This window comes from Malaclemys terrapin, chromosome 3 (assembly GCF_027887155.1).
Source record: "Malaclemys terrapin pileata isolate rMalTer1 chromosome 3, rMalTer1.hap1, whole genome shotgun sequence".
Lineage (NCBI taxonomy): Eukaryota > Metazoa > Chordata > Testudines > Emydidae > Malaclemys > Malaclemys terrapin.
This window is the reverse complement of record NC_071507.1, coordinates 20744099-20770333: the sequence shown is the minus strand read 5'-3', so window position 1 is coordinate 20770333 and position 26235 is coordinate 20744099. Positions and strand designations below refer to the sequence as shown.

General features: G+C 39.1%; 1 protein-coding gene across 5 annotated transcripts in view; it reads right to left on the bottom strand.

Annotated features, from left to right (window-relative positions):
* USP34 (ubiquitin specific peptidase 34) overlaps positions 1–26235 on the bottom strand; it is a 264685-nt gene that overhangs the window by 182411 nt on the left and 56039 nt on the right. For all 5 annotated transcript variants that reach the window (XM_054021746.1, XM_054021747.1, XM_054021750.1 and 2 more), the window contains exons 8-10: positions 15559–15620; positions 1833–1914; positions 1648–1740 (exon numbers count right to left, since the gene is read on the bottom strand). In XM_054021746.1, the coding sequence (XP_053877721.1) occupies positions 1648–1740; positions 1833–1914; positions 15559–15620 (237 nt within the window). The remainder of the gene's footprint in view (positions 1–1647; positions 1741–1832; positions 1915–15558; positions 15621–26235) is intronic.

The window sequence follows — 26235 nt, the reverse complement described above, 5'->3', positions numbered from 1 at the left end:
TACAAATGATGCTTTCAGCCTAGATCTCCTTTCTGCAGTCCCTCTCTGCCTTAGTCTTCCTTCAATCTCTACTTTTTGAACAAGCAGCACAATTCCCAAAGTTCTGTAGCCTTAAACTCTAACGCCAATGTGTTTCTGCTACTATCCATGGGTCAGGCCCTTTCGCACTGATTTAACTATTATATGGGGAAGCAGTAATAAAGATAAAACATCATTTCTTGTCCCTTTTAAGCTCTTTGGAATAGTGCTGCTCTGCTAAGAGATTTTTTTAAAGTTAAAAATGGCAGTTTATCTTTCTTGCTACCTCCATGGAGCTGCATGAATATAAAAGAGCCTTGACAAGTACAACAGCAACAACACTCATGTCTAAACCCAGGATTCCAATAGTACTATGGAACTGAAGTGCTTGCCCAAAAGTCCGTGTAGCGAGAAAAGGAAAACAGGTGTATAAAGAAGGAAAATGGGAGAAAGAAATCAGGACATAATCACAGAGAGATGGTATGGACTCTCTACATTTGATTAACACAGTCTGCCAAAGAGCCACACCCATTATTAGCTATGAAAAAAAACCTGATATTTCAAACTGCAGAAATGTGTTATTAATTAAACAAATGTAGGCCTTAAATTTCATTAACACTATTTTAATAAATGGCATTTTAAAATAAATTTTGAGGAGTGACTTTGGGAAATGTTTCATAAAGAAAGCACTAGCAACCTTCTTCAGACAATCTAATTGCAGCTTTCATTCAAAACCAACTTACAGTAACTAATAACACAAGAAGCCATCACTGCCCTTTTCTATGGAAACTAATAAAGCATAAAAATATACACATATAGGTTTTAATATATCTATTCTGGTGTCAGAATAAAACAAATGAAAAATATTCTTGAAAACAGAAAACATTTATTATAGCCCAAAATTATAATAAATTTAAAAGCACTTCCAAGTCATACTTTGTTTGCTTGTAATCAAATATATCTCATTCTTTATTCATTTCTCTGCACGTCACTGAGGTTTTTTCCCTTGCACATTGTGTGTGTGTGTGTGTTCGTATCAGAATACACAAATGTCTGCATCACTCAAATCTCAAACAAAAAAAGAATGATTGAAAACAATTACTGAATTATTGAAAACATCATAATAATTCAAACAAGACAGCAAATATGGTCTATCTTTCTGAACAAAACCTTGATTAATAGTTTGTTCTCAATATAGCCAAGAGAAAATTCAATACCACATCTCACAGTTTTCTACAACTTCAAATTTTAGGGTTGCTTTACAGTAGTAAATATCACAGCCACAGTTTTCCAGAGTAGCGCTATCAGTGGTAAATTATTGTGCACAACGGACTCAGACAGTTTCACTAGACAACACAGTAGTAAAAATGCATGAGCCGCACTCTACAGCTTCCATCATTGCTATCACTGGTGGAGCTGTGCCTGTAGCAAATCACAGGTGCAAAATTTGTTAGTGTAGATGCAGTATTGGAAAATCTGCACATCTTACTCAAGTTGTGGAGATGACTGTATGGCATATCCTGCACTAGTATGGTAAATGACGAACAGGAAAGAGTAAGAAACATTGGACCAAATGGAATTCAACTGGCTATTTTATTTCCCTCTCACAAATATAAATATTTTGTATACCTGCGCTGCTGCCCAAATGCAGTCTATGTGCTGAGTACTAAGTCGCCCTTCAGCTGCAAGAAAATTGAGAATCACTTGGCACTGTTTGATGATCTGCAAAGAGAGAACATATTTAGGATAGATTTAACAGAACAAAGAATTACTCCTCCATAAATACAGCAAAAATCAGATTATTTTACACAAACCTCAATATGTAAATTTGGTCCAAAAATATGCTCAACCACATTGTTGCTGATAAGCCAGTCTGCAAGCTCTTTTGCAATGGACCTACATATGAAAAAGAGTATTGATATGTATATAAATTCTTTATTTGTCTATATTGCATATTAAATCATTTCCCTAATACAGTGTTCTTTTACTCAATTTTATTTGTATATTCACAATTATAAGAAAACTATTTTTGAATCTGAAATGTGTTCAGCTGGTATTGACAAGTATTTTCAAAAGTAGGAGTTATATAAATTACTTTTCTAGGGGAGCAATTTTTAAACTTTCCCTTCTCATCAAAACTTGCTGAAATAGCAATTCACACAGTTTTTAAAGTCTGTGTTATTTACATGACGATGCACCTAGTTAATTACACATGCACGGTATTTAGACACTTTCAAAATCACATTTTAGTTTCATCCATAACAGAATGGATCTCTGCCAACAGCCAATCAAAAAAATAAACTGTCAGATAGAACGAGATAAGGGGATTGAATTTTCCTAACTAAAAACTGAGTTCCCGCCAGTCTGGAAACTAACACATATATCCTTGTTCCTCCCACACAAGCAGATGGACCAATTTGTTTGCCAAGATTTTGGCATCAGGATCAATGTGTGACAATTTTGGTGTTCAGAGCACAGACTGTAGTTGATGTGCTGTTGGGGTAAAATCCTGTTCCCTGCACACAACCCAGGTAAAAGGGTTGTGCACAGGGGTGGGCTACAGGAATCTGGGTGAAAGGCACTCATGGCCACTACTATAGCCTCAACATCTCCAGTCCGGATGATCACCCAGAGTAAGGAAACAAGAGTCCACAGGCTCAAAAAGGAGGGAGGCAGAGTCTGCACAGCATGGAGCTGAGCTTGCAAGTAAAGCTTAATTTCCTAGCGTTGGCTGTCAATTCCCTAACTATTCTGAAAAACCCAGTCACTAATGATAAGCCTCAACAGACCTTCACCACCAAAACCTATTTGTAATAGGTGCTCAATGCCTGCCCTTCTCTTTCCTTTCATGTAGTAATTACAGGACCTAGGGAAAAAAACACGCACCAGCCTTATACCCTTTCGAGAACACAATGTCCCATCACCTAAAGTAATATATGAGAAGTAACTGATTACAAGATATCATAATCTACTGACTAACCCCTCAGCTATCAGCTAAAGAGTGACCAGGTGTCTGGTTTTCAACCGGAACACCCGGTCGAAAAGGGATCCTGGAGGCTCCAGTCAGCACTGCTGACCAGGACATTGCCTGTCCGGTTGGTGGCATGGAGGGACTGGCAGGCTCCCTGCTAGCCTCCGTGCAGCTCCCGGGAAGCAGTGGGCACTGTCCCCCCTCCAGCTCCCATGCGCAGTGGCAGCCAGGGGGCTCCACACACTGCCCCAGCCCCAAGCACCACCCCTGCAGCTCCCACTGGCCAGGAACCGTGGCCAATATGGCGCTTGCGGACAGGACAGCGCAGAGCCTCCTGGCTGGGCCTCTGTATAGGAGCCAGAGAAGGGAACATGCAGCTGCTTCTGGGAGCTGCTTGAAGTAAGCGCCACCCAGGGCCTACACCCCTGACCCCCTTCTGGTCCCCAATGCCCTGCCTCAGCCCTGATCCCCCTCCCGCCCTCCGAACCCCCTGATCCCAGCCAGGAGCACCCTCCTGCATCCCAAATCCCTCATCCCCAGCCCCACCCCAGATCCCACACCCCCAGCCAGAGCTCTCACAACCCCCCGCAACCCAACACCCTACACCAGCCCAGAGCCCCTTTCTGCCCTCCAAACCACTCAGCCCCAGCCCAGAACACCCTGATCCCCTCATCCCCAGCCCCACCCCACAGCCAGAGCCCTCACACACCCCTGTACCTCAACCCCCTGCCCCATCTCAGAACCCCCTCCCACACTCCGAAACCCTCAGCCCCAGCCCAGAGCCTCCTCCTCCACCCCAAGCACCTCATCCCTGGCCCCACTCCAGAGCCCTCATCCCCTCTCACATCCCAACCTACTGCTTCAGCCTGGAGCCCCCTCCTGCACTCTGAACTCCTCATTTCTGGCCCTACCCTGGAGCCCACACCCCCTGCTGGAGCCCTCACCCCCATCCCACACCCCAGCCCCCTGACCCAGCCTGGTGAAAATGAGCAAGTGCATGAGGGTGGGGAGAGCAAGTGACAGAGGGAGGGGGGATGGAATGAGCAGGGGGCAGGGCGGGGGGGAGGGTAATGGCGTTCAGTTTTGTGCGAGAAGAAAGTTGGCAACCCTAATCAGATAGTACTCTTTCCATAAAACAAGGCCCTCAGGCACTGTGGAGGATCAATGTGACAAGATATCTGAAACTGCTAGGAGAGGGATGAGAAACTAAACAGTTTTAAATATCGAGATTGGCTGGGGCAGTTTCATGCAACCAAGATCAGTTCTGCTTCCTCCAGGTTTGCTTTTCAAAAAAAACTTGGGAGTCCAGGGAGGACAGTAAGGCACAAATGACAGTCCCCATCCACCAAAAGAAAAAACATCCACTGCTCAAGCTCCGTTCTCACTGAATCTGAGGCAAAACCTCTTCAGGTGAGCATTATACAGTCACAGATTTTAAGGCCAGAAGAGGTCATTACAATCATCTATGTTGTAAATACATGTACCCAAGTAACACTGCAGTCTGATCAATTTCAAACAACAGCAGTACTTTCAAAGCCTCCTGACCACACTCCTATCCACAGACCCCCAGGTGCTCATGTAAATGACCATAGTTTCATTGTTCACACAGCTCAGGATTTGACCAAAGCCATCAACTCTATTATCAATGAAATAACTTCCATTGGCTGTATGATTTTACTCCTTGAGAAACAGGTGGTGGGACTTGATGTGAGCTGCAAGAGATCTCTGTTCTAGATTATGAAGAGTGCTCATACGTATTAATTGTTGTGAAGCTATCAAGTAATTAATTTTCCTCTCAGCCCAGCCTCTGTAGCAAGATGTCATCTCAAAGGAGCATCTACTAGCCAGTCTTCAAAGTAGGGGCAAATATAGATATGTCACTGGGACAATAAATAAATAAAGTAACTTTCAGTAAATTCTGGGAACTGATAAAAGCCTAAAGAGTACATGAGTACTAATAAAGAGCTGTACCAAGAAATCTTTGATGGAATTCAACATTAAGGTATGTCTTAAATAAATAGTCACAAAAGAAGTCATCAGGTCCCATTAATGCTAAATTGCTGATCAGAATCTCAATTTTTAAACATTTATCCTCCTTAGAACAGGTTGGATAAAAATTTATCTTTTTTTTTCCAAATAAAAAAATGGGTTATTTTCTTTAAATAGCATTTTTTAAATTAAATAATGTTTTTTTTTAAATAAGCCTATTTAAAATTAAATTTGAAATTATAACAACCTATGTTAAGGTATAAACGTACTATAATTTATTTATAAATTTATTACATTAAATAAAAATAATATTAAGCAGTGTATGTTTGCTGCTGAAATTTTAATGAAAGTCAAACACTGAACCACTGGCCACTTAGACACTCATTCTGGTCCAGTACGAGGAACCAGAGTTTGCTGTGGTGCTAAACCAGCTTTTCACAGCACTAGCCTCTTCTGAAGGTTCAGAAAAAATATTGTCTTCATTTCAGTTTATTCAACTAATTCAGTTCAATGCCTAATTCATTCAAAGTTAAGAAACTAACTGGGAGTTGAAAAAGCAAGAAAGCTTGTTTTCCTCCTCCAATATATGAATAAAAGCTTAATGTGAGAGGATGAGATCTACTAGTTTAAAAACTTGAAGGACAACAATGACCAGAAACAATCAGTTCAAGTACAGATAACACTTTGTTTAATATATCATCAGCTAGTTTTAAATGCAAAATATGCTTTGGCAATTTTTTTCTTATGTATCCAGAACATTTAAGGTAGTTTTATTTAACTAACAAAATTTAAAATACTTATTCTGTGCGTTTTTTATTTAATTTTCCATCCAAATAAAGCTTGAAATAAATCACAAGTGAAAAATTAATCTAATAAGTAAGAAATACGTCATTCACCTTTTTCTAACATAAAAAATGTAAATATTAAGACTCTGAATAAATATATGTTAAGCTATATAACTGCTTAAATAAATGAGTATCCACATAATGAATCCCAGTTAGCAAAAAGAGGCATCATATTTCGTTTAAAGGCTATATTTCATTGCAAATTAACATATTTTAATGATTACCAACCAATGAGAATCAACTTCTCTTTAGGAAAATAACTAAAAAGTACAAATGCAAAACAAGGTTAAAATTGATTATTTAAATCAAGGTTTCCTGCTTGGTGTTTTAAATAATGATTACAATCAGTAATTTAAATTGCTTTAATTTAAATCAATCCTCCATACTTTAGAATCAGTACTAGACAAACATTGCTGGACTTACTAGATGCAATTAAGACAAAAGAACAGACTTTTTCTGACTAAGACACTAGCCCTATTGACTGAATGTCTATGAGGTGCTAGAGCAGAGGTGGGCAAACTATGGCCCACAGGACTGTCCTGCTCGGCCCTTGAGCTCCCGGCCGGGGAGGCTCTCCCGCAACCCCTCCCCTGCTGTCCCCCTCCCACCCCAGTAGCCATGCTGCCGCACGGGCAGTGCTCTGGGCACAGGAGTTGCGCGCTCCTGCTGAGCAGAGCAGCAGTGTGTCTGGCTCCGGCCGGGCGGCTGCCAGACATGCTGTTCAGAGCAGCATGGTAAGGGAGCTGGAGGGCTGGAAAGGGGCGGGGCTTCCCTGGGGGGCAGTCAGGGAACAGGGAGCAGAGGGCGGTTGGATGGGGCAGAGGTTCTGGGATCCTGTCAGGGGGCGGGGATGTGGATAGGGGTCGGGGATGGGGAATGGGGGGGTTGGATAGGCGTGGGGTTCCCGGGGGCCTGTCAAGGGGTGGGGGTGTGGATAGGGGTCAGAGCAGTCAGAGGACTGGGAGCAGGGGGGCTGGGTAGGGATGGGGTCACGGAGGTAGGAAGGGGCTGCGGGTCCTGGGAGAGGGTTCAGGGCTCCTATGACTGGTATGGTAGGGGGCCAATCCCCCCCTTCCTTTATAGTCCACATTAACCCTCATTTGAGCAATGGTGAGGTCCCGGCAGTGGCTTGGCTGGGAACCAGGATGGGTAAGGGCTGATGCAAATGTCCTGGGTATATATTGAAATGATTATGGAAATATCTGCACTGTATACTTTTATCTCCTGGGTACACAACTAAAGCTGTGGCCTAATTAAACCACATCCAGTGTCTCCTGTCCTCCTTCTAGCTTAGCCAGACAATCATTCTTCTCTTAGAATTTACAGAAATTCTCTGTTTTCTTGGATTACAGAGGAGGGAGTCCTCACAATTACAGGCATGAGCCATAGTTTGTACACTAATCCTGTGCTTTCACCAGCTATATAATCAGCTGATAGGCCCTTCCAAATATTTCATTGACACAAAAAGGTAAAACCATCCACGCCAAAATAGATGGTCTATATTTTGTAATTTATTATGTTAACTCTACAGCTAAAATTATTTTATATGATGTTAATAGTCTACTTTAACTACAGTTTAAGAAAATATTTTTTTCCAGGTATTTTATTTTTTTCTTTACTCATTTGAGGTAGTTGCTATCCCTACTGCCACATGATCTTTCAGGTGTTGTTGATTAGTAAGTATCCAGTTAGCAAAACTGTGGTCCACTCTATTAAACAAGGTTAAAAGGACACACTCACATAAATGTAAATTAATAAATGTAATCTTTGTTTCCACATTAAATTAACACAATTTATTAAAATGTAAAGGTAAACCCTGATTTAGATTTAACTCCATCATGATTTAATTCCACTAATCTGAGTGGGGTTACACTGATAAGTACAAGAGAAAAGTCATTGTCTGTAGCACATAAACTGAACTTCTCTCCATTTGCTACAGTCCTAGTGTAAACAAACTCTCCTTAAATATAACATTTGTCAAATGAGGATAACAACACTTTTCACTTTATGGTGTTTTATGGAAGATTAGTTCATTAAACGAATGTGAGGCGCTCAGATGCTTCACAGATGAGCACCACAGAATAGCCTATACATATATAATAAATGAAAACACGGTGTAAGGTCTGAAGTAAGTGCCTAATTATCATGACAACTGTCCTTTCCATTTTCTATTCTGGGTATCTTTTGTGTGTATATTTATTTATTTTGTAAGTACAAGGAGTAAGTTTGCAATTGACTCATTCTGTCTTCTATCATGGTATAGGAGTTCCCCAGGCTTCACATCAGTCCACTGCTTCTCACTATTTATTCATTATCTGCAGGAATTTTCTTCTAGACAAAGGGTTCAAAGTTTCACTTTTGTCTGGAAATTATACAAATTTAATTCTCATTCTCTCCAAAATGATTGTCTGATATTCAACTAGAAGACATCCTATCATTCTTTCCCAGTTTCAAATGACCACTATCTTGAACTTAATGTAGAAAAAAATGTTGCAATGATAGTCCTTAACATAAACTGAACAAATTCATTTTATCCATTATACTTATTACCATGTTTCAAAATATTGTTACCAGACAACTTTTATCAACCAGAAACTTTAAAAATGAGATCATTCCATTGAGCACAAATAAAAGTTAGGGCAAAATTGTAATACTGTATTTCTGATATATATACTTTCTTCTACAGTTCTCTTTTGTTTCTAGCTGTTGAAATCTGACAGTGCAATTCTGATTATATAAAGTTCTTGGGGGACACCAATAAACTTCAGATAACTGGAGGACATTTACCACTTCTCTCCTTAGGATGTTGCATGTCGCTAATATTTGTAAAATATCTTGAAATTTTAAAGCACTATATAAATGTTAAAGTATTATGATTATCACTAAAATACTTCTTAATTCTAGAACTCTCTTCCAGACTATTTCTCTACTCTGACTCTCAATCTATTTTCAAAGTTAGATTGAAAACGGTTTATTTTTAATCTAATTTTTAGCTAAACTGCAAGGAGGTGTATACCGGTAATTGGTATTTTATTTCTTCTAGAATGCTTTAAAAATCTAGAGGCATTCTATGATTATGTTATATCATTACAGTTCAGACAAGATTAATAAAATAAGTAATAGCTCAATTTCCAGTACATATTCACATGTAACATCTTAAAAAATATTTCTTCAGCTTTCACCATTTCATGCTAATAAGTCAAAAGTATGACATTACCCCTTTTGATAAACATTCTGGAGAATTATCTCCCTATAATACACAAATAACTGTACAAACTATAGTATTCTACAAATGACATGTTTACAACAACAGAATTTGGGAAGAATATGGCATATCAGCAGTGTTTTTAGGATTTAGCATTTGGGATGGCAGATGAACAGCAAAGACTTAAACACAAAGAGCTTGACTTTCACCAACTGGAGGCATTTTAAAAAGTCTTGATTAAATACTGTGGCTACTGTGAAAGTGGCTAACTCCTTAAATGTCATGGAACTCTACTCACAACATGTTTGGATCAGAGAGTTTTATCCATTTTGAACAGAACAGAAACTGCTCTCCCTTTTGACTTCTCCCAGAAGAACACAAATAAATCAGATAAATTTCAAAAGAGCTTGATTTTGTCCAAGTAATAAATCAAAGCTCTTCTGACATCTAATTTATACAGTCTAGCTTCCACAGGCATTCTATGAGATTTGGTGGGAAAAGAACATTTAGATGAAACTCAGAAATGTATCATTCACTACATGTTGTTTGTGAAAAGTACAACAGGAAAGCCTAGTAGGAAAGCTTGGATTTCACATGCTGTCATAGATGAGACAGTTCCTTGAATAAGATGCTGAAAAGCTGAAATAGCCACTAATGTCAATGTAACTATAGGAAGAAACAATCAAGAGACTGTTCTCTAGGTATATGATCTAGGATCAGAAGCTAAGTTCCAAGCTGCGCGGCCGCACAGCATGCTATCAAGGGCAGCGCAGATGGGGAGAGGTGCCCCTCCCCCAGCCCTGAGAGGGAGTAAATAACATTTCCTTTTTACTTTTCACAACAGTCATGATTTTATAGACCTCTATCATACCCCCTTAGTCTTCTCTTTTCCAAGCTGAGAAGTCCCAGTCTTATTAATCTCTCCTCATATGGAAGCTGTTCCAGGCCCCTAATCATTTCTGTTGCCCTTGTCTGAACCTTTTCCAAATCCAATATATCTTTTTTGAGATGAGACGACCATTACTTTGCATTTATCAACATTGAATTTCATCTGCCATTTTGTTGCCCAATCACTAAGCTTTCTGAGATCCCTTTGTAACTCTTTGCAGTCTGCTTGGAACTTAAATATCTTGAGCAGTTTTGTATCATCTGCAAATTTTGCCACCTCACTGTTTACCCCTTTTTCCAGATCATTTATGAATATGCTAAATAGCACTGGTCCCAGTACAGATCCCTGGGGGGACATCACTATTTACCTCTCTCCATTCTGAAAATTGTCCATTTATTCCTACCCTTTGTTTACCCTATCATTTAATCAGTTGCTGATCCATGAGAGGACTTTCCCTCTTATCCCATGACAGCTTATTTTGCTTAAGAGCCTTTGGTAAGAGACCTTTTCAAAGTCTTTCTGAAAATCACCCTTGTCCACATGTTTGTTGACCCCCTCAAAGAATTCTAGTTACAACCATATACTTTCCTGGACAATGGTTCATGGGCTCCAACAAGACCCATCTCACAACCACTGAACTCTCAAAACCTTCTGGTGTTAAAGACCCACAGTCTATGCAACCAGGTGAAGAACTCTATTTTCCATTTGAAAGGGCAGTCTGACAAAACCAGAGAACAAAAGAGGGGCTCTTGTGACATTGCCATCAAATCAGTTTACCATACCTGGGGAGCCCTCTCAATTAAATTCTCCTTGACTGCCTGCCAAGTGGCAAGCAAAAGGAAATATCTTTCTGGATACACCATTCCCACACAATAACAGTGTCCAGAGGACAAAAGAGAAAGCTTCCCTTTGCTAGTTTAAATGGCACTTTCAGCGTTATCATCATCCATGGAAACTTTGATCATTTTCCCACTGATTGATGGCAAAGTTCTGAGGACCAGCATTCCAAGGTACTCATATACAGTCTGGTCTCTTTCAACTTCAATAGCCTATGTATTCTACAGTGACCCAGATGGCTTTCCCATCCTTAACTCTACTAAATCTGTCTCTATCATAAAAGCCAAGAATGGCTAAATTAATGGCATCCCTATGAGCACATTGTGAGATAGAGACCACTAACTCAATGAAATTGTGACAGACCCCAGGAAAACTGCAACCTGACGTTGTACACAGCTGATCAACACAGCATGCTAAGTCAGCACCAATCCTTTATCCCTGAAAAGAGAGTCAAAGAGATACAAGAGTGTGAGAAAAGATCTGAATGTCCATAATGAATGAAATCTTGCCATCAGGAGTGCCTTCTGTAACTCTAGAAAATGGTCTAAAAGAAGCCAGGGTAGTGTCTATAAAGAAGGTCTCTGGGGGCTGGAAAGTTGATCTTTGTCCTATTTACAGAAACAGACAAAGTGACATGTAAAGGCCAAATCACACCATCAACAGAAAATCCTTTGGATTGTCTGGGTAGGGGAAAATGGGCAATCCATGCTGAGGAAAGTGGACATCTACCACTGCCAAACACTTGGTAAGGACTCCTGATGTTATAGCCATCCCAAATAGAAAAAGTCTGAGCTACTAATGGTTGGCTCTTAAAAGGAACCAGATATTTGCTGTGAATCCAGCGTATCACAATACAGAAGCAGAACTCTCAAAGGTTGACAGTTCCAAATACATCCTGAAGAGTACAGGAAAAAAATAAGCATGACCAGGGACTCAATGCAAAATGTCACCCCTTCTGGTAAACATGTTGAAATTACAAAGGTCCAGAATAGCTCTTAGACCTCCTTTTTTACTCTAAAATGAGTAAACAATGGAAATAAACATTTTTCCCTCTGTAAGACACTGCCATTCATTTTATTATTTCTAGCTGAATAAGAGTAGTACTTCTTCATTCAACAATTTCTTATTAGAAGAACCCCTGAAGAGAGACAGGAAAATGAGATTAGAGTAAAATATTACACTGAACTGTAGGGGTCAGCCATTTTCTACATTTCCAGGAGTAGTCCATTGTGATGGACTGGCTGGAAGAAATAAAATGGGATAAGTGGTCCCAAAGATGAACAGAATTTAAAAATGGCTTGGACCCACAATTACAGGTGACACATCAAAAATACATAAAAACTACTGCTTCTAACAGAATGAAGTAGCCATTGGGATCAGGTAAGTTCATGGAGGATAGGTTCATCAATGGCTATTAGCCAAGATGGTCAGGGACGCAACCCCATGCTCCCAGTGTCCCTAAAACTCCAACTATCAGAAGACGGGACTGGACCACTCAAAACTGCCATGTTCTGTTCATCCCTCTAAAGCACCTGGCACTGGCCACTATCAGAAGACAGGATACTGAGCTAGATGGACCACTGGTCTGACCCAGTATGGCCGTTCTTATGTTCTTATCAGAGATACAGAATAAGAGGTCTTTTGATTGAGCTGCAGTCCTTTAAAATGACAATCTGCTATAAAATGCCTTTGCCAACAGAGTAATACCCAAAACTGGCCCCCTGACTGCTGCTGAGAATAGTCTGATACTTGAATAAAGGAATTTTTTTTCAAAAGGAAGGGGGGAGGGGGCAGAGCAAAAGATACTGCTCTTATTTCCTTCAGCCTTAAGATAATATAGATCATCTTGCTGAATATATCAGGTCCTTTGAAGGGCAAGTACAATACTTCTCCCTGATTCTCCTAGAGCAAGAATAAGGCCTGGTCCACACTAACCCCCCACTTCGGACTAAGATACGCAAATTCACCTACGTTAATAACGTAGCTGAATTCGAAGTACCTTAGTCCGAACTTACCGCGGGTCCAGAAGCGGCAGGCAGGCTCCCCAGTCGATGCCGCGTACTCCTCTCGCTGAGCTGGAGTACCGGCGTCGACGGCAAGCACTTCCGGGATCGATCCGGGATCGATTTATCGTGTCTAGACAAGACGCGATAAATCGATCCCAGAAGATCGCTTACATCCGGACCAGGAAGTAAGTATAGATGTACCTTAGGTTAAACATAGTAGAAGAGTTAACTGATGTAAAAGTCTAATGATCTTTTCCTCTATTCTTTTCATTTGACAGAAAACTGGACAGCTAGTTTTTTTGTTATGTTTATTATTAAATGGTTTTTTGCTAACTTTTTAAAATTAAAGTTTTATTTTTAATACATTGTGTGTCATTCATGGTGTGTTCCAGCAGATGACACCAGTGTGTGATACTAGGTGGGTCTTGGGCCTCACAGGACTAAGCAGAGAGGATGAGGAAATGGGCAGAATTGAGGCCAGCCATATGAGCTCTCATCTGCTCTCAGCATGCCAGGAACAAGAGTGGGGAATAGAGAGTTGCAGACATACCAGACCAGTAAAACAGACTAAAGCAGTGAAATTCTGTCTCAGAATCTTTGTATTGTGCACAAGCCCTGAATACGGCCATGTTCTTATAACACTCACGCTTCCTGTACACACCATCGAGCTTTTTGAAATACAAACATCATTCCTGAGGAACAGAAAAGTGAATGCCCATTGGACCAGTATGTGAGTACAACTACAGAAATTTGGTTCAATGTAACTCTTTGGAAGAATGCAGTCAATCCAATGGATTTCTACCCAAATTACATTAATACATTATGCAGATATGCAATGGCTCTACTTTAAAAGCATGACTCTTACACTTTATTTTCTCCGACATACTAAATAAAAATTGTTTTAAAATTAACAGAGGGAAGATGGTGAGGCAGCAGAATGGACTCATACCCATTTTCACCTATTAACTCTATGTCCAAAGACATGGGGAAAAAAATTTAGCCAAAAGTGATTACTTAGACATTAGATTACCGTGGACATTTGTCTGCTTCAGAAAACCAACACGCAGTTTGATATAAAGTTGGTAGTCCTCTGCTCAACGAAGGAATAACAAAGTTTCTTCAGATCAAGAATGGAGCGGGTTGGTAGAACATTTGGGGACATTCATATGGAGCACAATCCTGGCCCCTCTAAAATCAATGTCAAAATTTTCACTGAGTTCAATGGAATCAGGATTTCAACCAGAGTTTTTGTTTACACTAAGCATGGTGTAAGCATTACACCGAAAATGGTCATTGTTACATCTCAAAACTGTTTTTGTTTGTTTGTTTGTTTTTTAACTACTCAGGTATTTGATTTTGTGCAGAGGTGAGGGGCAAAAAGCATAGCAAAACAACTATTATTTATTCTTTTTCTTTTTTTAAATTAACTACAGTGGTTTCAACCAGAGATGTGATAAAATAACTTAAAATCCAAAATTTAACATGTTTATAATGTGATAGGGAAAATGCTCCATTTGAGGAGTGGGGGTTGAATAGTCACCAATCTATTGGTAGGAAAGATTTTGAAGCATTAAAGTTACTATTTATGTGGGACATACAACGTAATGTGTTAAGCCTCAGCAACATCAACAAAGTAAGTAGGTATTTACTGTAACAGAAACAACAATAATACATAATATCAAATAAACTCTGTATATCCATACTGAAATCAAGTTAGTGTTACTATTATAATGGATTTTACTGTTAGTGGGGAAGAGATCCTGAATTTACCTCATTCTTAAAATACATAAACATCAAAAAAGAAGAATATATATATTTTTTTAAAGAGTGTGGCTCAAGTAAAATGTAAATGTTTTACAGAATTTAATTGTAAAATTCACAGTTAGATGTGGGTTTATTCACACAATCCATATACCTATAAAGTAACATTTAAAGCTTCAATATTTCTTCTCATTGCTAACATCTAATGTTAACCTATGGATTTTAAATATGCAAAATATTTTAAGGAGAATCCAGTTTCTAATTTTAACTTCACATGTCCAAAGATGCGATTTTGACCACGTACTATACAAACCATTAACGTTTCAAAGAGATACAAAGATCATATTACATTTGCATATAAAGCATATATATTTAATCATTAGAAAGTAATTCCATACATGAAACATTGTGAACTTTGCTTCTCTTCCTGGGTGCTGGTTGAAAAAAAAGTCTAATTATACACAATTTTGTGTCTTAATATATCTGAAATATACAAACTAGAACTTCCAAGAAAAACAAACAGCTGTGGCAGCATGGTCTAGTAGAGGACTAAGTGTAGGAGTAATAGCCAGAAACTCCTGAATTGTAATCCTGGTTATTGGGCAAGTCATATTATTTCTGTATCTCAGTTATCACATCTGTAGAATGTGGATAATAATACTTACCTAATCTTATAGGAGTGGTGTGATTAATTAATTCATGTTTGTACAGCATTTCAAAGACAAATGGCTGCTATGCTGCTAAACATTAATAATTTTATTACTTCAATATTTGTATTTTTCCTGTACAGCCTCACAAGCTGTCTTGAAAACTATCTTCTAAAAGAGCCAGGAGAAAACATGAAATATATAAAAAATGTTTTTAAAATTTCTATTTAAAAGGTAATTTGAATGGAGCCTCTGACGAGGATATTTTTAACAAGCATCTCAGAATGTTCGTACTGCGCACACTCTAAAATGTAAAAAATTGTATATGAGAAGCCTTACAGTTATCTAGTGTGTTTAAACATAAGTACTCAAAATAATGTTCCTACTTACGTTTCTGTGTCTGAAACCAATGATTCATTATTACACACATCATTAAAGGTGTGAAGTTGATTCTAGAGTTAGAAAAAGAAGAAGAAATTAAAATTTAACTTTAACAATATTTTGTGTAGTAATTTTTCTTATGTATAAAAATGTTAGCAGTGACAAGAAATAAATAATAAAGCTAATGTTTTGGATAATTAGATTATTTAATCCCCAAAAATATATTAAACATAGGTATGTACAGAACTATTTGTCTCATTACCATAATTTTCATAAAATATTCTAATACTAAATGCTTTTTCAAAACTTGCTAATCCAGAATTAGAAATTTTTCTGATTAAATCAACAGAATAACATAATAATTAGTATTCTCGGTAAGTAATAGGGATAAGGTAAGTTTATTTATTTAACCAGAAAATGGCTTTTGAAACACTTATTTTCACTAAACCAATCTTTTGACATATGTAATCTTCACCCATTCTAAAACTCAAAGCCAGGCTTCTACCAGTAATTTTGCAAATCCGTTTTTATTGAAAATTAAATTAAAATTATACAGATGGGCATTTTAGGGGAAGCCACCAAGTTATCCTATCCTGCCTACTATAGCTTCTCAGAAGTGATTTATTAGTAGCTTTATAAGAGTCAAAAAAAAGAACCGAGTCAGGGAAATGAAACTGAAAAAAATATAATGAAGGCTTGAGGAGGCTTTGAATCGATGGATCCATGGCATCAGAGAATGAAAAAGGAAAAAAAGCTAACTTCAGTTAAGAAATATCAACTCTCTTTTATGTCCACCAGTCCAACTTTATATAAATGACATCTCCAAAAATAAAACAGATAGCACAATTTCCACAGCAAAAAACTTTGATTGTATAGTTAGAATTGAAATTTTGTTTACATTACCTAAGACTTTGTTAATAGACCATTAGAGTTCAAAATTTAAATGAGGAATTGGGTTTGGTTTTTTTAATTGTTATAACACTGACCATTACTATGGTCCATTTATAAGGCAGAGAGATCTTGCCTATTTACTACATGAGCTTGAATCTTTCTCCTCAGAGCTCCAATTCACCCTCCAAATATTTCCAAGAGAATCCCCTCATATCTCTGCCCACTACTTCATCCTCTTGATATGTCAGTTAAAATGAATTCAACTGATAAAGGCCAGAATGGGTGGGATTATGTGATTTAGCACAAAAAAAAAAAAAATAGTACAGGATGGTGTGGGAGGGGCAAACCCATTTCAGGAAGTTATATGTAGAGTGAGGGAGGAGAGGGAGAGAGGGCAGAATTAAGGTTGGTGTTTAAACTTTAGCTCAAAATTTCATAACATTATCAAAATTCTAAATCCTAGCTATCTACTAGCTATGTGGTTTTTTGGTTGGCTAAATAAATGTACTACCCTGTGTATTAAATATTCTGAATGTGTGAATTTCCTTAGTGTTTATAAATAATTAATTCATGTAGGCCCCTTACAGAGGCATGATCCCAAAAGAGATGACATTGCCATGTTTCTCCAGTATCTACTGACATAGATTGCACTCTCATAAATCAGATCATAAATGATCTGGAGAAAGGGATAAACAGTGAGGTGGCAAAGTTTGCAGATGATACTAAACTGCTCAAGATAGTTAAGTCCAAAGCAGACTGTGAAGAACTTCAAAAAGCTCTCACAAAACTAAGTGATTGGGCAACAAAATGGCAAATGAAATTTAATGTGGATAAATGTAAAGTAATGCACATTGGAAAAAATAACCCCAACTATACATACAATATGATGGGGGCTAATTTAGCTACAACAAGTCAGGAAAAAGATCTTGGAGTCATCGTGGATAGTTCTCTGAAAATATCCACGCAGTGTGCAGAGGCGGTCAAAAAAGCAAACAGTATGTTAGGAATCATTAAAAAGGGGATAGAGAATAAGACTGAGAATATATTATTGCCCTTATATAAATCGATGGTACGCCCTCATCTCGAATACTGTGTACAGATGTGGTCTCCTCATCTCAAAAAAGATATACTGGAACTAGAAAAGGTTCAGAAAAGGGCAACTAAAATGATTAAGGGTTTGGAACAGGTCCTATATGAGGAGAGATTAAAGAGGTTAGGACTCTTCAGCTTGGAAAAGAGGAGACTAAGGGGGGATATGATAGAGGTATATAAAATCATGAGTGATGTGGAGAAAGTGGATAAGGAAAAGTTATTTACTTATTCCCATAATACAAGAACTAGGGGTCATCAAATGAAATTAATAGGCAGCAGGTTTAAAACAAATAAAAGGAAGTTCTTCTTCATGCAGTGCACAGTCAACTTGTGGAACTCACTACCTGAGGAGGTTGTGAAGGCTAGGACTATAACAGAGTTTAAAAGAGAACTGGATAAATTCATGGTGTTAAGTCCATTAATGGCTATTAGCCAGGACGGGTAAGGAATGGTGTCCCTAGCCTCTGTCTGTCAGAGGATGGAGATGGATGGCAGGAGAGAGATTACTTGATCATTGCCTGTTAGGTTCACTCCCTCTGGGGCACCTGGCATTGGCCACTGTCGGTAGACAGGATACTGGGCTAGATGGACCTTTGGTCTGACCCGGTACGGCCTTTCTTATGTTATGTTCTCTCCACAGTATATTGCTATCTGCAAAAATCTTTTTAGTCTTCTAGTTACCAAGTTCTAGTGATAATAATTCCTGCAGCACACAATGATTTATATCCAGATATCTGCATCACCCGTTTTCCAGACTTGTTAAGTTTTCAAACCAGTCATTAACACAGAGTCAATTTGCAATGAAACTTGTAATAACTTTTTTTTTTAAACAAAATGTGGTCAAATATTAATTTATACTCTAGTTTTCAAGGAGAATTAGGGACACAACAATTTTGAACTTATGAAAGTCAGACTTATATGAATTACAGTATGACTTCCCCAAAATGTAAGTTTCTGGCACAAAGGAATCTTGAGCAAACTGTATCAGATATTGAAAGATATTGTCTCAGATCTATCACTCTTACCATAATTTCAACACAAATCTTACTAAAAATCCTAGATATTAATATAAAACCAAAGAAAGGGGCAAAAACTGGGGGGGGGGGAGGGGGCGACAAATTCTTGCAAACTGTATATCAAAAGATGGTATATAGTTTATAAGGATCTATTAGCAATTTGTTTTCTTAATACAGTAGACAAGGTAATTTCAAAAACATGAGCAAGCTTTATATCTTTATACTTCTTAAAACTTCCAAACAGTAATTTTATTTTATTTTTTTGATAAAAAAAGATAAAAAAAGGTTTCAGAGGTTTAATAAGTTATCAAAATATAAACAAAATTCATTTTTACAAGTGAAGGTCCAACCATTTGCCTTAAACTAAAAATACTGTATAATTCTGCTTTGATAAAAACAGGAAGTATTTATATATATACACATACACACACAGCATTCTTCTGTAATGATATCTTTTCCAATTCCCAGGATCAAACAAGTTATAAAATCTTAAAGGTTCAAACAATTTTATACTAACACCAATATTATATATATACGCATACCCACACATACATATACACATCCACATCCACACACACACCCAAAACATGTAAGCTCGGACATTTTTATTCTGAAATCCATTTTTGGTAAGGACACACAAAGGAAGATACATATGTACATAATTAAAAGCAAAGAAAGAGGATAATGGCATACAAAGGAGTAAGTAAATTGCTTAGACATTACATCTCAAGCAACTATGAAGACTTATTATTGTAGCTCATGAACTATGGAGGATGGGGGGATTGTTGGCGTTGGGGGGCGGGGCTCTAAGAGAACCTGACTGTATTGTTTTAAGTTGAAGTAAGACTTTTATTCTTCCATCCAATTTGAAATTTATCATTTCTGTATGAAATCAAATTTATCCTCAAACTAATAGTCATAACATCTGACAGAGGTATTTTAAGGCAACACACAGACATAACAGTATACACTTACGACTGTGTATACAGTATATACCATTATAAGATTAATACAAAAGCCTGAGTCATCCTTTAACATATGATAAATTAAATTAGGGCTGTCGATTAATCACAGTTAACTCACGCGATTAACTCAAAAAAATTAATTGTGATTAATCACAGTTTTAATCACACTGTTAAACAATAGAATACCAACTGAAATGTATTAAATATTTTTGGATGTTTTTCTACATTTTCAAATATATTGATTTCAACTACAACACGGAATACAAAACGTACAGTACTCACTTTATATTATTATTACAAATATTTGCACTTTAAAAAAGATAAACAACAGAAATAGTATTTTTCATTTCACCTCATACAAATACTGTAGTATGATCTCTTTATCACAAAAGTGCAACTTACAAATGTAGATTTTATTTTTTTTTGTTACATAACTACACTCAAAAACAAACCAATGTAAAACTTAGAGCCTACAAGTCCACTCAGTCCAACTTCTTGTTCAGCCAATCACTAAGACAAACAAATTTGTTTACATTTACGGGAGATAATGCTGCCCGCTTTTATTTACAATGCCAACTGAAAGTGAGAACAGGCCTTGGCATGGCACTTTTGTAGCCAGCAGTGCAAAGTATTTACATGCCAGATATGCTAAATATTCATATGCCCCTTCATGCTGCCGCCACCAGTCCAGAGGATATGCTTCCATGCTGATGATGCTTGTTAAAAAAATAATGTGTTAATTAAATCTGTGACTAAACTCCTTGGAGGAGAATTGGATGTCTCCTGCTCCGTTTTACATCCATTCTACCATATATTTCATGTTATAGCAGTCTCAAATAATGACCCAGCACATGATGTTTGTTTTAAGAACACTCACTGCAGATTTGACAAAACACAAAGAAGGTACCAAGGTGAAATTTCTAAAGATAGCTTCAGCACTTGACCCAAAGTTTAAGAATCTGAAGTGCCTTCCAAAATCTGAGAGGGATGAGGTATGGAACATGCTTTCAGAAGTCTTATAAGATCAACATGCTGGTGTGGAAACTACAGAACCCAAACCACCAAAAAAGAAAATCAACTTTTGCTGGTGGCATCTGACTCAGATGATGAAAATGAACATGAGTCGGTCCACACTGCTTTGGATCGTTATTGAGCACCATGATCAGCATGGACGCATGTCCTCTGGAATGGTGATTGAAGCATGTAAATATCTCGCAATGCCGGCTACAACAGTGCTATGTGAATGCCTGTTCTCACTTTCAGGTGATATTGTAAACAAGAAGTGGGCAGCATTATCTCCTGAAAATGTAAACAAACTTGCTGACCAAGAAGTAGGACTGTGTGGACTTGTAGGCTCTGAAGTTTTCCCTTGTTTTATTTTTGAATGCAGGTATTTTTTGTACATAATTCTACATTTGTAAGTTCAACTTTCATAATAAAGAGATTGCACTACAGTACTTGTTTGAGGTGAATTGAAAAATACTATTTCTTTTGTTTTTACAGCGCAAATATTTGTAATAAAAAATAAATATAAAGTGAGTACTGTACATTTTGCATTCTATGTTGTAACTGAAATCAATATATTTAAAAATGTAAAAAACACCCAAAAATATTTAAATAAATGGTATTCTATTATTGTAAAACAGTGCGATTAATCGTGATTAATTTTAATCACTTGACAGCCCTAAATTAAATCTTCTGAAAATTTTTCATTGAAAAGAAACACTCTGAGAGTTCACAGAATGCTAATTAAACACAATCAGAAATCTGAAAATCAGACACTGAATATATTAAAATGCTGTCATTTTGATGTTTCATCCACAAGTTATGTTTCTGGGTAGCTTGCTTTTGAAGATCCAACTAGATGAATAAAATTATTTTACAAGCAACCATACATTCACTTAAATGAAAAACTGATCTGACAATGTGTCCAAAGTCCTGTAGTTTCAGTTACCATTTAAATAAGATTAGGATAATACTGATTCTATGCAATGTATGAACAAACAGAGTTTCCTTTGCTAGAATTAGTGCATCTCCTCTAATGTAAGTTTAACCACATTCCTTGCATAAGGAAAACTAATAATTGTATGTGAACTATTCACTGGTAAGCTCAAACCCACTACTTTTAATATTATTTCAAATATTTCTATATATTAATTATATTACACAAAAACGTGGATGTATAATTAAATTAGACCTAGAATTAGATTTAAACTCAGTTGTCTAGTATTAGCTTTAAACTCAGTTGTGAACAGAATTCTAATGTGATTTAACCAAAAACAACGTCGACAGGACCAAACCCTAGTCAGAAAAAGATACACAGGTCCTAAGTAGAATGGGAAATTACTGACCTTTCACAGGAGGGTTCTTTGAGATGTGTGGTCCCTATCTGTATTAAATGCATGCATACCATGAGCACTGAGCCGGAGAATTTGAAAGTACTGTGTGTTGGTCCGCGCATGCACCCTGGTTCACCACATGCCTCCATATGAGGGAATAAAGGGCAGGGCGGATAAATCACCTCTCCAGTTCCTTCTCTACTGCAAATCAGATAAGATCAAAGCAGAGTGGAAGGAGGGCAGGTAGTGGAATACAGATAGGGACCACACATCTTGAAGAATCTCCAGATACAGATCAGTAACCTGCCCTTCTTCTTTGAGAGATGGCCCTGTTGTATTCCACTGTGGGTGACTGACAAGCAGTACTTAAGTAAGAGGAGAGTGTAAGGGTGCAGCCAGTAGAGCTGCATGGAGGACTACCATCCCAAAGGAGGCATAAGCAGAGAAGTCCTGGCACCAGGCTAAAATATCTCACAAATGTGTGAACGGAACGCCACATAGCCACTTTACAGATGTCCAGGAAGGGTACCTCCTGAAGTGATGCCATAGTTGTTGCTTGTGCTCAGGTGGAATGAGCTCTTATCCCATGAGCGCACAGGGGTGGGGAGTGGGGGAATCAAAAGGTGATACAGTAGAATGAAGCCAGAGATCTATTTGGAGATTCTCTCGGTGGAGATAGCATGCCCCCTGATTCTTTTGGGCTATAGGTTTTCTTCTTTGCAGGTAAAAGGCCAAGGCCCGCCGAACATCGAGGGAGTGGAGTTTTTGTTCTGCATGCGGTTTTGGGAAGAACAAAGGTAAGTGAATGAATTGGTTAAGGTGAAATTCTGAAACTACTTTAGGAGTGAATTTGGGTTGTAGACACAAGGAAACCTTCTCCTCATGGACTATAGCATAAGGAAAATCTGCCATCATTGCTCCAAACTCATCAACCCTTCTAGCTGAGGTGATGGCTACAAGGAAATTGATCTTCATGGAAAGGAGAAACCTGGAGCAAGAAGCTAAAGGTTCAAGGCTGAAGTCCAACCAGAGAGGAGGCTTCTGAATAGGTGGAAAGGTTCTGATTAGGCCTTTCCAGAATCCAGTGGTCAGTGGATGTGCGGAGACCAAATAACCCAAGGTGGATGGTACGCACTGATTGTCATCAAGTGGACTTGCCAAGAGCTGAGGACAAGCCTGATGTCTTCTAAGAGAGCATATAGTCCAAGATGAGAGGAATATCTGCAGTTTCTGGGAGATGCCTCTTTGATGTGCCCCAGAAGAAAAGCACTTCTATTTACCTAGGAAACATCTTCTTGTAGAGTCCTTTCTACTATTAGAAAGGACATTTCACACATCTGTGTTGCATGAATGATCTAAGAACAATGCCCATGCAAATACCAAGCCCTGAGGTGGAATGGACACAGATCAGGGTGCTTGGAAAACATTGGGAGAATGATTGGTGGTTGGGATAACATGCATAGGAGATTAGGAAACCAAAACTGTCTGGAACAGCAGGGGGTGATCAGGATGACCCAGGCTCTGTGCGGTCGGATTTTGCGTAGAACTCGTGTAGGATGACCAGATAGCAAGTGTGAAAAATCGGGACAGGAGGTGGGGAGTAACAGGTACCTATATAAGAAAAAGCCCCCAAAATCAGGACTGTCCCTATAAAATCAGGACATCTGGTCACCCCAAACTTGTGGCAGGAGCGGTAGTGGACAGAAGGCATAGTTGAACTGATCCAACCAAGGAAGAAGCAGAGTGTCACCTTAGGGTGGTACATTTCCTGTTTAAGAGGCGAACAGATCTCTGGTTGGGGTTCCCTATAGAGTGAAAATATTATACAATGCCAACTCATGAAGCGTCCACTTGTGGTTGACTGAAATATCTGTCGAGGGAGTCTGCAAGCACATTTTGCTTCACTGGAAGTTAGGCTGCCAATAGGGTGATTTGATTGGTTATACACCAGTTGCAGAAGTGACTGCTTCTGCACACAGGGAGATGGATCTCATTCTTCACTGCTTGTTGATGTAGAAGACAGTTGTAATGTTGTCTGACATTAAAAGGACATGGTGAGCATGAATGGAAGAAAGGACTCACATGCCTTCTGGACTGCTTGCCAACCGCAGGATATTGTTGTGCATCCTGGACTCTCAAGATGTCCAGGTTCCATGTGCTGCATGGCTGTTCATGTGGCTCCCCAACCTATTAGGGATGCATCCATAATAATGGTCCTGTCTGGACAGGAAGGGGAAAAGGGGACACCCACACATACCTGATGAGGATTTGTCCATTGTTGCAAGGAAGACACTACCTTGGCCAGAACAGTTACCAGGAGAATGTCAGGGGAGCTTCAAGTATTCTCCTATTGGCTGTTGTATGTTACCATTCCTGATATCTGATTTGTGTCCATTTATTCTTTTACATCAAGACTGTCCGGTTTGGCCAATGTACATGGCAGAGGGGCATTGCTGGCACATGATACATCATACCAAATAGACTGAAGGTAAAAAGATCCATTGCAATCGACATACTACACTGACTATAGTGAGAGACTGTGCCACACACTCTCAAAGAAACTGAAGAACCACCTGATCAGCATCCTGTACAGCAGACAGGAGAAGATCAACAATGGGCTCTCAAAACTGGAGACTCTCATATAACACCAACCTTCCACACAAACTTCCACGTGGCTGGACTTTACAAAAATAAGATAAGCCATTTACAATGCACACTTTACTTCTCTACAGAGGAAAAAGGACAGTAAACTATCTAAACTCTTACATGCCACGTGGGACTACAACAGTGGTACCCTTAACTCACCCAACAATATTGTTAATCTATCCAACCACACACTCAGCCTGGTGAAAAAGTCTGTCCTATCTCAGGGACTCTCTTTCTGCCCCGCCACCCCCACGAACATGATACAGTTCTGCGGTCATCTGGAAGCCTATTTTCGCTGTCTCCGACTCAAGGAATATTTTCAACACACCAGTGCACTGACCCAGAGGAACCCTCCTACCAACACTACAAGAAGAAGAATTCTGCGTGGACTCCTCCTGATGGTCGAAATGACAGACTGTACTTCTACATAGAGTGCTTCCACAGACGTGCACAGGCTGAAATAGTGAACAAATAGCATCACCATAACCTCAGCCGTACAGAACGCAACACCATCCGCAGCCTCAGAAACAACTCTGACATTATAATCTAAGGGGCTGACAAAGGAGGTGCTGTGATCATAATGAACAAGTCGGATTATGAACAGGAGGCTGCCAGGCAACTCTCTAACACCACATTCTACAGGCCACTATCCTCCAATCACACTGAGGAGTACCAAAAGAAACTACACCATCTGCTCAAGAAACTCCCTGCTATAGCACAGGAACAAATCTACACAGACACACCCCTAGAGCCCTGATCAGGGGTATTCTATCTGCTACCCAAGATCCATAAACCTGGAAATCCTGGACACTCCATCATCTCAGGCATTGGCACTCTTACAGCAGGATTATCTGGCTATTTGGACTCTCTCCTCCGACCCTACGCTACCAGCACTCCTAGCTATCTTCAAGACACCACCGACTTCCTGAGGAAACTACAATGCATTGGTGATCTTCCTGAAAACACCATCCTGGCCACCACGGATGCAGAAGTTCTTTACTCCAATATTCCACACGAGGATGGACTACAAGCTGTCAGGAACAGTACAACTGATGAGGCCATGGCACACCTGGTGGCTGAACTTTGTGACTTTGCCCTCACCCACAACCATTTCTGATTTCAGGACAAAAGACAGTTACTCACCTTTGAAACTGTTCTTCGAGATGTGTTGCTCATATCCATTCCAATTACGTGTGCGTGCACCGCATGCATGATCGTTGGAAGATTTTTACCCTACCAACACTCGGTGGGTCGGCTGAGGTGCCCCCTGGAGTGGCGCCCTTACGGCGCCGGATACATGCCCCCTGCCGACCCAGTGCCCCCTCATAGAATCATAGAATACCAGGGTTGGAAGGGACCTCAGGAGGTCATCTAGTCCAATTCCCCTCAGTTCCTTCTTGCCGGCTACTCCGACAGAGGGGAAGGAGGGCTGGTTTAGAATGGATATGAGCAACACATCTCAAAGAACAAGAGTTACAAAAGTGAGTAACCGTCTTTTCTTCTTCGAGTGCTTGCTCATATCGATTCCAATTAGGTGACTCCCAAGCCTTACCTAGGTGGTGGAGTCGGAGTTAGAAGTCGCGGAATGGAGGACCACTGAACTGAATGCATCACCACCCCTGGACTGCTGCACAATCGCATAGTGGGAAGCGAAGGTACGTACGGATGACCAAGTTGCTGCCCTACAGATCTCCTGTATGGGCACATGAGCCAGAAAGGCGGAGGACGAAGCTTGAG